Source organism: Zeus faber (assembly GCF_960531495.2).
Source record: "Zeus faber genome assembly, chromosome: 17".
NCBI classification, from domain to species: Eukaryota; Metazoa; Chordata; class Actinopteri; order Zeiformes; family Zeidae; genus Zeus; species Zeus faber.
In genome coordinates this window covers 7,045,897-7,058,338 of record NC_137204.1, presented here as the reverse complement: position 1 = coordinate 7,058,338, position 12,442 = coordinate 7,045,897, and the positions used below count along the sequence as shown (strand labels likewise).

Sequence of the window (12,442 nt, the reverse complement as noted above, 5' to 3'; positions counted from 1 at the left end):
GGTACAACAGAGCCTGTAACACAGCGTAATGTACTACTGTACTGCCATGCAGCTCCGGATTAGAATGTCCAAAAAGAGTAGTATGTCTTAGTAACTCACAAATATATACAAATATAAATATGAATTATGATTTTTAGAAACTAAAGTAATATGGCAGTAATATGCTTATATGTTAGAAAGCTTGTAGAATAAAAATATAGGTATTTGCTTTGAAATGTAGTAAAAGTGAAACAACCTAGATACCTACAAGTATCTAAGTAAGATGCTTAGATACTTATACCTTAGTACAGTAACAGTACTTTGTTACTTTCCACCACTGGGATTGTGATGCTATAAGTGCATTATTTTTAAGTTAAGTACATCTACAGGAGCCTACGTGTATCATGTTGTCATCAATGTAAAGGATGGAGTGAGATTTGTATGTGTGTGTGTGTGCCATTATACAGTAATTCCAATCATCTCACGTTGGTTGACTGATGATAATAAACCCAACTGGTTTTGAGTTCTCGTTCGCGCTCATAAAAATACCGAATGTGAAAGGAATGATGTTACTTAAGGCTGCATGACATCCAAACATGCATTGAGAGGAACAACTTGTGCAACGGTTGGGTTCACATTGGAAAATCCTGCCAAATGTATTTGACAGCGTGCAGTGTCTGATCTGTAATGATAATGTGACAGAACTGGAAGAAAAATGGATGAGGATGAGTGTGTGTGAACTCTCTTGCCCTTAGAAATGTAAGCACTGGAATACCCTGAAAATAGCCCCTTTTGTGCTGAAGTGCTTGAAAAGTAACTGAAAAAAGAAAAGCGATCATTAAAAACATATGATATTCCCCTTGGCTTTGTTATCTCAAAAAACATTTTTTTCAGAATTGCTTTTACGACATAGATGATGCCAGAGAAATGTAAATTGAATCCAGTTTATTTCCAGTTAGCCTTATGGCTGAAAACACCCCAATCCTCATAATTTCTCTGTTTACCGTATTTGATTTTGTTTTTGTTTTAGGTGTTATAGATTCAAGGCGCTAAATATTCTGCTAAAACAAGCTTATGTAACATTATAATGCATTTTAACACAATCCTTCTCTTTAAACCAAGATTACAATAATTACACCCGATGGCTTTGAGGATCATAACCAGAATTTAGGATGATCACCCAAAAGCCTTTGGCGTCAGACTCTCCCTATTGATAAAATACTTACAGTGGTCAGATATGACAGTGATGTTATTGTTAGATGCAACCCACAGGATATCAGCAAGAGTTTCATGACCTCCCGTGTGACATTGTGTCAGATTCCTCTTGTTCTGAGTCCTGAGGCCAGAACTTTTTACATAAAATAATGGAGAGCACTTTTGTTTCACTGGCCTTTGTTTTGAGGGACAAAGGTTTTGGCTGCTTGTGGCGTTTTCGTCTTCATTTAAAGTTTATTGAATGACCATCTGATACAATAATAGACTTGCATTTAAAACTGTATACAGGCCATTTTGTAGGCTACTTGAAACAGGAGAAAATTGGCTACATTTCTGGTCCGTAAAAATATTAAAACAGATTTAAAACGCTTACAAAACAATGTCATTTGTAATTTGGTATTTGTAAACCATAGAAACTCTGAAAACATATAATCTGAGTATATTATACTCATATAAACTTACTCACATATACTCATATAGTACATATACTCATATAATTTATTAGTATGGCACGATTTCTCCCTAAATTACAATATTCATTGAAATGTAATGTTGGCTATGTTTTTATTTTATTTTGTCATGAACTTTGCAGGTGTTATCAGTATCTGTCTTATAATACTGACTAGATATATCAGAAGATGAAAAATGATCTCACTGTAAAATTAACAATATTTAATATTTATACTTTCATCCATAGTAAGTCCATTAGTAGGTTGACTTCTATTTTCAGAGCTTGGCTAGTGTTTAATTGTCCAATCCAGGACTCAGACTTGAAGTGATCACAAGTTTCACAAAGTGACAACACAGAAAGTGTTGTTTAGGAAACAAATATTGGGAGTGGCCTTTACAAGGTGGAGCGCTATGCTATTGGCAACCCTTATTTCATATGTGATGCAGGTGTCAATGTCGTACTTTTGGCAAATGTGTGCCATGCATAGGTAGACCCTGTCCATGACCCTCCTGGCTTGCTGTAGAAACCATCCTATGGATCGCGTCTTTAATGTGAATTGATTGTCATTGTGCTGTGTCTCAGGTTGGCTTCTGGTTCTTTAAGATTCACACAGCTTTCTGAAGTGAGTTTTGTATGTATGATTATGTTTGTATAATGACTTTCTCTTTTCCCAAGGTGTCTTTTTGAATACAATGGAACTGAGCAGAATTGAAGCACCTGTTTATGTAAGTACTACATGTTGTTTTGTTTAGGCTTTTTTCCAAACTGAAGTATTTGTTTGTCTGGTAGTGTTCAAATGGAGAAGTGTCTTATCTAAATCCGGCCGTCTTTCTTATTTTAATTGTGGAGCTCAGGTGTTCTCATCTTGCTTCTCACGCAACCCTCCAGCTAAAGCCTTTCCTTGCCTGGTTCCTGCTTTCCCTTCAATTGAGTATTTACTGGCCTGTCCCATGTGAGAGAAGCAGGTGAAATCCAAGCCACAAAGGTTTCAGTCCCTGGGGAAGTCAGACCTTATACATCCTGCTCACCAACACACAAAGCCATCTGGAGTCTAAGCCCTAACGAAACTTAATGAGATAATATATCTCACCCTTGGGTTATTGAGTTTGCAAAGACAAGGGCCTAGTATAACACAGTATAGGACGAAGAAGTATTGATACACAATTTTATTTGGTAGGCATGTGTTATGAGAAGGTTTTTCTGTAGTCACTCTGTTTAATAATGTCTTCATATTTCTGCATAATACTACTTCAGTCAATCTTCTTGGCTAGTTTTCCATTCTCTCTCTCTCTTTCTCTCTCTCTCTCTCACCCTCTCTCTCTCTCTCTCTCTCTCTTTTTCCCTCCCCCTCACCTTTTTTGCCTTTCTCATACGTGAAAGCTTGGGTGGGTCATTGGATTGTTGCCAGATTTCAGTTTGAATAGACAGTATTGGTTTGTTTTGCCTTTACCAAATTGAGATTGCATTCTTAAGACCATTTCCTTGAGGCATTGGTCTTGACATGTAAAAGTGCAATCTACACCCTGTTAGGTAATAATTTAGCAACTCATCAGCAGCAAGCCCTTACTCCTGAATAACTTCCAATTTTCACTGCTAGTTCTATGTGTCGCAAAAGTTATGTATAATGTTGTGATATAAAAGGAACCTTTAAATGTCTGATGATTTCACAGGCAAAGATGCCCTCTCAAAAAGCTGCTTTCACACATGAACACCGGACAATGTCTGGGTAATAAAGTCCGGACATTATCCTAAGTTGCCCTTTCACACATGTAAGACACAACCGGAGATAGTCTGCGATAGTCACAACTACTGGAAATACTCTGTTTTGTTTAGGCGAGGGGCAGAGCCTGGGTAGAGTGTGCATGATCCAGGATGTGACGCAATGACACATGATGCTGCAGAGGTTTACCCAACACACCCAAGATGGTGGACGAGGCTATCGACTTATCAGTAATTGTGCGTGAAGATCCTAGACATGATAAAGACGTCACTAACACGTGACACGACCACTCGCTTGCTGTGAATTCTCTGGAGAATCACCTGCTCTGTTCACACATACTGCTCAATCGGACATTACGCAGATTTTGTACTCGGGTGCTGGCTGGGTAAAGTCAGTTTAATGTCTGGTCCAGCTGATTGTACATTTGCGTTCACACATACAGCTCCTCTAGATCATTTCAGGGTTGCATTGCATGTATGAAAGCAGCAGTTTGGCCCAGGATGTTAAATGATAGAACAATAGGGGTATACTTTTTTTTTATTGAGGTAATATGAAGGACATTGCCATTGTGATTTTCTCCTTCACCTTCAGGGAATAGTTGATGATCTACGTATATGCATGTTTACTGTGTGTGTGTGTGTGTGTGTGTGTGTGTGTGTGTGTGTGTGTGTGTGTGTGTGTGTGTGTGTGTGTGTGTGTGTGTGTGTCTGTGTGTGTGCGTGTCTGTGTGTGTGTGTGTCAGATATGCCTTTGTTGTTTGCCCAGGTGTTAGGGAATTATATGTTCGCTATGAGAAATCACCTGCAAAAATCATTATATCTGGAATATGCAAAATAATGCCAATAATGTGCGCTCATTAAGAGCTGCATTAATGAAGACACATTTTAAATCTATTGTGTTTTTGAATTATTAACAACACTTAGCTATTACACTGTTTCTATTAACTCAGGTGCAGCTCTGCTTTGATAGTTTTAGCTGCCAAAGTACATTTTAAAGTAGTGGGTTAATCTCTTATTTGTTTTTCTTACTCTAAGTGGTGTACTGTTGTTTGCCCTTCTCTTAAAATCTGTCCATTAGGAACACCTTACTCAGCCAGTCTTTTTCTGTTAGATAACCAATAGTCCAGAACCAGTTGCACCTCAATGGGGCGTGGTCAAGCCGGTACAGTAAATCAATATCAGTGGAATATTTTTCCACATTAATATATCTGAATATCTCCTTATTTATATTAACTTATTGTTGATATTTAACAAAAAAATCTATAGTTATTATTTTGCAGTGACATGTCTATAATACTGTGTGAGTAGAAGAGATAAAGTTAGTTATTAGTATCTCATTAGCGCAGCAGATTAAATCAGAGGTATGTGCCTGAGCTGGGACTGAGAAAACCCTACAGTAGTCTCTGGCACACAGAAGGTTCCACTGTCGTTCTGGCCTATTGTTTCATTATTTTTTCTTCGCTCATAATATGCATTCCTTTTTTTCCTGTAAATATCTTGTGATGTATCTAGTCAATTGGTTTAGATTGATCTGTTTTTAAGTTATAGGTAAAATAGAAAAGTTGTAAAATGGCATGTGAGAACTACCCCCTCTTGATGACAAGCCTCCAGAATTTGCCAAATCTGTCTGTCCTAAGCCCTCAGATGGTCTTTGATCAAAGCAAAAGCATTAAGTCATAATACTTTTTAAAGCCAGTAATAGTATTTTTTTTCTATTTCAATAAGAGGATTAGTTTTCCTCTGACCTCACAGTTAAAATTTTGGGTGGACTACAGCATGAACGAAGGTGTAGCATTTCCACCATGTTCAGGTATATTATACATATAGACAAATTTGATTACATCATGTAATTTCATTTCAGAGCCATAATAATAATTCACATCTGTATTATCTTTACCTCTGGCTCTCTCCGAACAGAACTGTTTTGATGTGTTTACTCAGATTGAGCTGTTTTTGTTGCAGTTGCTCCCTCAACGTCGTCCAGGTGAAGCACTCAGGAGATCAGCTTAAAGAGCTCTGTTGCTAATCGCCACTGGTTTCCTGCAGACAATATCATGGCTTTTTATTTACTTTACACCAATCTAGTTCACCATGCTACCTTATAGTATATCCAGCCTGCCCCAGGGCAGGGTATGTTCGGATTGCTTCATTTATGTCTACTTAGGTGGACAAAATTCTGACAACATGCAGACTGTGTTTTGCAAAACCGTGTATGTTTTCTTTTCCTGTATCCTTTGCCAAGGGTGTTACTAGTGTGGTACTATGTTTTTTTTCCTCCTCTCTCTCTGAACTTTGTTCAGTCAGCTTGTCATATAATCCATCCTTCTTTTGATCTATAAACCCTGCAACTCTTTCTCTTTGGATCTTATATATGTTGAGGCTATGGGTTTCTTTATCAATTGTTGTGCTTTTATTAATTTGATTTGCGTCTGGTATTGTGATAGGAAGCGTGAACTTTAACAATGTGTTTATATGGGAAGGTGGACAGAATGCTAAGGAATTACAGAGGTGTTGACAATGTAGCTTCAATACTGTCGTTGGAAAAAAAATTTTAAGAAAGAAAAGATAGGTTTAATTGCATTCCTTCAGGAATATTGAGCAGTATGAAGCGATAGTCCCTCTTTCGTCTCCTGGTACATGCCGCCATGAACACATTATGCATCACCTGAAAACTAGGAAGACGTGAGATCAATGCACAAGCTGTTGAATTATACATCGTAACTGGGTCAGATTGCATCACACAGAGTCACACCGACATGACAAAGCCCCAGGAGAGAAGGTCATAGATCACAACATGCAGGTTCCTTTCACAACCAGCCAGCTTTTTTGATTTAACAAATTGAAATCAAACCGCAGCAAGAAAAAAGTTCAACACAAATTAAAAAATGAAAAAAATAAACAGACCAACCAAACCATCTCACTATTTTCCCAGGATAGGGAAGAACAGAAGAAGTGAACATATTTAGATTACAGAGGACAACAGCTTCTAAGAATAATGAGTCTTAAACAGTTACCTACCCTGTTTATGCCTGATAAAGCTATTTGTAAGCAGCTTGGTATACAGATTTTTGTATACAGCTTTGTCTCATTTTAAAGTAAATAGGGAATGCAGAAACCAGTGTACAGTGGGTTCGCACTTGGCAATCCAGAAAGGAAAAATCAATTTTCAATCTTATTATATCTGGTATTTAATTGTATTTTGCTTCCAGAAATATCTTTGCTATTGCTATTACTATTACCTAACTATTATAGTAAGTATTGTGCTCCAATGACAATTCCTGTTTTGGCTGAGGTATAAAGCTTAAGAACTGACAATAATTTATACATGCCAAAAAGTCATACCTGCTACGAAGTCATAACCATTACTAAGTCATAACTGCCACTAAGTCATTATCGCTTTGTGGTGGTTATGATTAGATGCTACTTAATCAGAACCACCCCTGAGGCATAACCATCACTAAGTCATAACTGCTACTAAGTTATTCAGTACGTTGATATATTTAAGGCAACGTATTGTATGTTTTAAATAGCCCAATCTCTTTTTTCTTACCACAGGGACAGGTAGAAGTCTATGGTATCTTCCAGGAGCTGACTGTTACTTCTGAAGAGGCAGAATTCTATGTTGTTCTAAAAGGTTCCAGACTAACTCATGTGACTGGTGCGAAGCAAAGCAGTGATGGACGGCGTCTCTGCTTCACACTTCCCGGTATGTTGCTCAACTCTGTTGTTACAGATGATAAATCCACTCTGTTATTGTTTCCTATGCAATCAGTGCTTGACTAATATAATCGTTTTTAGGCCATGACCTTCCAGAGATGGTCTCTTTGACATTCTACTACCATGAAGACAACAAAGTCGAGCCATGTGGAAGTAACACATCCCTGGAATATGTCACTGATGTGGCTCAGGAAATAGCAGATTACCTTACTATCAACAGAGACCATTTGGTACCCCAAAGCTACCTGGAGGTCCAAAAGAGGACTTGCTCCACAAGAACAAGAGGCTGGAAGAAGAACACATGTCATGACGAGGAAGTTTCCTCCGGACATTCAGACTATGAGGATGACGTCTTGATTAGACCTAACCCAGAGGATGAAGCTGGTCTCAGGGAGCTGGATGAAAAGATCACACTGGCCGTGGCTAACTTGGATTATCTCCAGCACTGGAGAAAAGGAGAGAGTCAGCCTCATGAAGGTAACTTAATTCATTCACGACAATCATGACATTTCACTGCATATATGTGTGACCATAAGTATATGTATCTGACAAATAATCTCTAGAACTTGAACTCGAACTTGAAATCATGGGCAGAGCTGGGTTGTTGTTATTGTCCGTACCACTTTTTTGGTATGCCAAGCCAACTTGTAATACTTTGGAAAATGGGATTGCATGAAAAAAAATTTGATAGTAATAAGAATCTCAACGGCATAGGACCAAAACCATACAAACATTAAATAATATATTTTTCTTAGCAAACTGTTAATTGTAGATCAAAACCAAGCCTCCATTTAAAAGGGTGGGTACTCTGAGCAGGGAGCAAAGATTGGTAATCAGTGCTGTAATGTCCAGGTACATCTGGGTTTATCATGTCAACATTTGGTGCTATTTACTTGTCGCTACATTCAAAATTAATTTACTTGGCGAATCAGTGATTTGTTGTCAGCCTTTCAATGAGCAGTCAGGAGATAGTAGGTGGGGAATAGTTTTAATCCAGACTGGCAAAGTGGTCTAGCCAGGTTTTCTCTCATCCACCTGCCCTTCATTGTGAGGAGGCGTCAATGTTATTGGTAACTACCCAATAAGCTATAGATGGGGTCAGACGTTTTGAGGGAGGAAGAGAAAGATAGCCTACTTGTTAAACTGTCTATATAGGAAAACCAATAGTCCAAATGTTTTTATTTTCCAATTAGTTCTGGCAGGCCACCCTTGTTGTTTTCCTTGTATACCTTTGCCTTCTTGGAAATGTTGGCTGTTGCAGGAAATGAGTCATTGCTCCAAGGAGCTAGAAAAATGGGAACGCTATCTAATTTCTTAGCTAGGGCAGCTGCCATCACAATACTATAAATATAAATAAGGACATTATTAGAAATCAAAGCATTTAACCCTGTACATTGAGGAGATATGAGGTAATGAGATCTGGCTAGAGAGCACAACTCTTTTATCACATGATGTGTTGAAAAGCCAGCCAGGCACAAAGAAGAGGGCAATTACTGCCATTAGTCTTCCACAGCCAGATTAGACCGGACTCCCAGACCTCTGAGTAGTTTGCTTTAGACCAATCTATCTCTATGAGCTTATGCAATCTCTTCTCTTCCACTTCTATTTCACCACAGTGTTCTTGGCGTTCTGCCCTGAATTTGTGAATTTTTCTTGTTGTGCTTTTTTCCTTTCTCATGTCATGTTGGGAAAAGACAATGATATAATTTAGTCATTGGAGATTCCACTCATGCAGCACAAGTTCAGTGATGTATGAAGAAGTCTAGTGCCCAGAAGTATGTGCCCAGTATGAAAAATGTGACTGAGAGTGAATGTGCTTGATTGTCACCTTACTGTCAGGATGTGTTCCATGTTCAGCAGGGCGTACCACAAAGGGGGAGGGAAAAAGAAAAAAGAAAAAGTCAGACTTGAAACTCTGGGAAATACACAGAAAAGATCAACTTCCTTCTTTGCGTTCCATCCACAGGGCTACTAACTACATGTTTGAGATCATCAGATGATAAATACTTTGTTCACCATAATCACAGTATAATTTAATGATGGATGCCCAGATGACCTCCTGTGACTTGGCTATTATTGCACACTTAGCGATCATGGAAGGGTAATTTTATTATAATTTCTTTAAGGTTTTCATCACTTTAAATTTTTTTTGAATACTTGGGATCATGTAAATTTGGGCCTGTAATGCTTTGAGATTTTCTCTGTGATAAATTAATACATTTGACTTGAAATCTAACAGCTAGAGAAGATCAGCATCAGAAGTATCACAATGAATACATTTCCACCCTTTTAGTATGTCTCTTGTTAACACTTGTTAATGCAAGTATATTAAGGTTGATTGTGTTTAGTGTAATTGGGTCACATTTGTACAATTGCTAGGATTTGTATCTATGTAAAAGAGTGTTCTGCAACCGTGTTGTGGGAGACTCTAACCCACAGATACGGGTTCAGGGAGGGAGACTGAGACTTACGGGCAGTGAGGTGCTGACACAGGGGAGTTTTTATTAAAAGAATCAAGAAGAAGGCTCGTTGACCAAACGTATGAAAACTCTCCCAGCCGGGTGGGGCCAATCAACGCCAATGGGACGACGCAGTACAAAGCCAGCTCTGTCACCTGCAGACGATGGCTTAGCCACGCCCCCTTGTCTGCCGCACATGACAGTTATAAAGTCTCACCAATAGTTGTAGGTGATTCTAAGAAGTAGACTATCCATACTCCTAGTTTTTATAGTATATAGTCTTCTATTCAATGGGTCCTTTATCCAGGTTCATTTAACATTCCTAATAAAGGAGACACTTCCTTCACAGCACTTAGTTTATGCTCTAGTGATTTTGTCTTTTGTATGTCTTATATTAATGTCACCCCAAGTGTCATAACTCCCAATTAGGGTGAGGCATAATTTGGAATCGTAGAGTTTGGTGTGTGCCAGAGAGGTATCAATTACTCCTTTTTACACAAGGCATGAAGCCAGAACTTGTCTTATACCAGGTGTTTCATAATATCCTTTTTACACCAACTAAATGGGTATAACCTTGTATTTTACGCTGCTTCACAACTGGTATTGAGGCACTTCACACCAGTTGTCGTTTGACCGTCCTGTTTCGATGAAAGTCATGGCAGGCTACAGCTAGGTTTATACTTGCTCCAAGCACGAGGGAGCGGGTGAAACAAATGACGTCACCAGGGGGTGGTGCCATGGCGTGATGGGTCACGTGCCGCAGAGATTTTGTTAACTTGGCGCGAGGGCCGAGAAGGCCATTACTTGGAAATGCATTGGAAGCGATGGGAGATCAGCGTTTTGCTGTTATATTTCTGATATGACATTGACCTGCAAATGTCGGAAGTGAAATTCAAAGTCTACCAATTACTTTTTGACAAAGAGACTGAATAGTATACGCAAACGGCTCACTCAGGTTTGGTGATTTTATTGTAAATTAAGGGTTGTTCAGTTTACAAATAAAAGGTAATGTTTTTATTGGTATTTATGTGTAGTTTCTTTTTCGAGAGTCTTGCAATGAGGGAGAATAATTACACATTGTGACTCCATTCTTGAACGGAACGGTTCATTAACTTTCTCTGTAATAAAATATAGAGCAGAACATAACTTCAACCGCCCTCTCCTGTCTCTGCATGGAACGGGCAGACAGATCAGCTCCTTTTCTCCTTTTCCGCGCTTTTGTTGTTTCAACCACGATGAATAGCTTCTCGGCAAAAGCTCCGATGCTGGGCTTGCAGCCATTGTTGCGTGCTGTCTAGCGTTCTTCGTTTACTACTTCCTGCTTCACACAGTACTTTCTCTCTACTGCCACCCGTGGTTTCTTAGAATACTGCGTGGAGAATGTGTCATCTATAAATGCCCAGTGCTCTCTGTGGTGTGTCGCAAAGGTATAACAAGGACTTTAAATCATATGTTTACAAGTGTTGACATTTCTGTCCGTGTGTTGGCTGCAGCCACGTTTGGCTATGTGGCTCTGCATCTCTGACTGTGCCTCTTACATAACTGGATTTCCTCTGCAGAAATGAGAACAAGCTCCGTAATTTAATTTTCTCTCCAACTATTCATGTCTTGTTCAGTTGTCTTGTAATTCTGCTTTGTCCAGTCTAAGTTGTTGTGTGCACTTCTGTAAACACAAGTTATACTACATTGTGAAAGGGGTTTAGGTTGAAAAACCTAAACCTTTTTCTCTTGAAGCTATGTTCTGATCTTGTATGCTTTGTACCTCATTCGGATTCCTATGCTGTAAACTCTTTCATCTGCACATCTATTTTTTACTCTCATGTACCGAAGATAAAATGATTTTAGTAGACGGTATTAAAGGTGATTTATTTTAGAAAATCTTTTAGAATTTCTTTTGTAAATCACAAATAGACATGACTATAGTTTCCCTCTATGTCTCTAGCTGAGAACTCTCCCAGAGAGACACTTCTTCACCTGGCGGTGCGGCTGGATTTGCTCCATCTTTCTCGTTTTCTACTTCATCAACCGAAAGGTCAAAGGGTGCTGACTTTGCCCAATCAGGAGGGAGACACACCTCTGCAGCTGGCTCAGAAAAGCAAAGAACACACCTTGTTCACGGTGCTTGCCACGTAAGTCTTTTTGGTACAGTTACTACACCACACTTGCAGGAAAGACTCTTATTATCCAAGGGATGGCCTCATTTTAAGGATTTGACAAACTCTTAGAGCAAAGCATCAGTGTCGCTAGTAGGTTTTTCTAAGAAATGGTTAAAAAATATCTAGAATTATTTTCACAACTATGAAAATGATGAGTTGGGACTCCTGTTTCGGACCTGTTTTATGTAATCTTGATTTTCCTTATGTCTCCAGCAGCCCAGTTCCAGCAGCTGCTGATGCCGTGGGCAGGTGCTGCTTGTGGTCCGACAGGTCCAGTGTGCTGACATACCACGCTAGAAACGACCTGCTGACCCTCACCATGGAGCACGCTCCAGAGGCCTATTCCCATGATGTCATACTTGTCTTCAGAGACAAACTAAGAGAACAGAGCATCCTCAAACTGGTAATAATTAATACTTAATAGTTTATATGATAGGGTCACACGAGAAGTAGAATGGAAAATCAGTGCAACCACACCAGTACTGAATTTCAAAGCACCCTGTGTAGCAAAGATGATGTAAGATATTCGATTTTGGGTTGTACTTTTAAATATTGCTAAAAGTTAATGCTATGTCTTTTTATTGAGGTGAACAGTCAACAGTGATTAGAAAATACAGTTGGAACCTGTGATATTAGGCATACTGTTATAGTCACACTGAGCTTGCAGCATCTTCCCATACCTTGTTTTTTGATTGAGGACTGTAAGACGCAAAACTCCTGGCACTTTGCTGTCATGGTGCTTCTTG

General features: G+C 39.0%; 1 protein-coding gene across 1 annotated transcript in view; it reads left to right on the top strand.

Annotated features, from left to right (window-relative positions):
• Nucleotides 1-3,568: 3,568 nt before the first annotated feature.
• arhgef28a (Rho guanine nucleotide exchange factor (GEF) 28a) overlaps nucleotides 3,569-12,442 on the top strand; it is a gene marked incomplete at both ends in the record, with an annotated part of 35,954 nt that continues 27,080 nt past the window's right edge. The window contains 5 exons of the mRNA XM_080018334.1: nucleotides 3,569-3,595; nucleotides 6,920-7,070; nucleotides 7,163-7,558; nucleotides 11,483-11,669; nucleotides 11,910-12,099. Of these exons, the coding sequence (XP_079874460.1) occupies nucleotides 3,569-3,595; nucleotides 6,920-7,070; nucleotides 7,163-7,558; nucleotides 11,483-11,669; nucleotides 11,910-12,099 (951 nt within the window). The remainder of the gene's footprint in view (nucleotides 3,596-6,919; nucleotides 7,071-7,162; nucleotides 7,559-11,482; nucleotides 11,670-11,909; nucleotides 12,100-12,442) is intronic.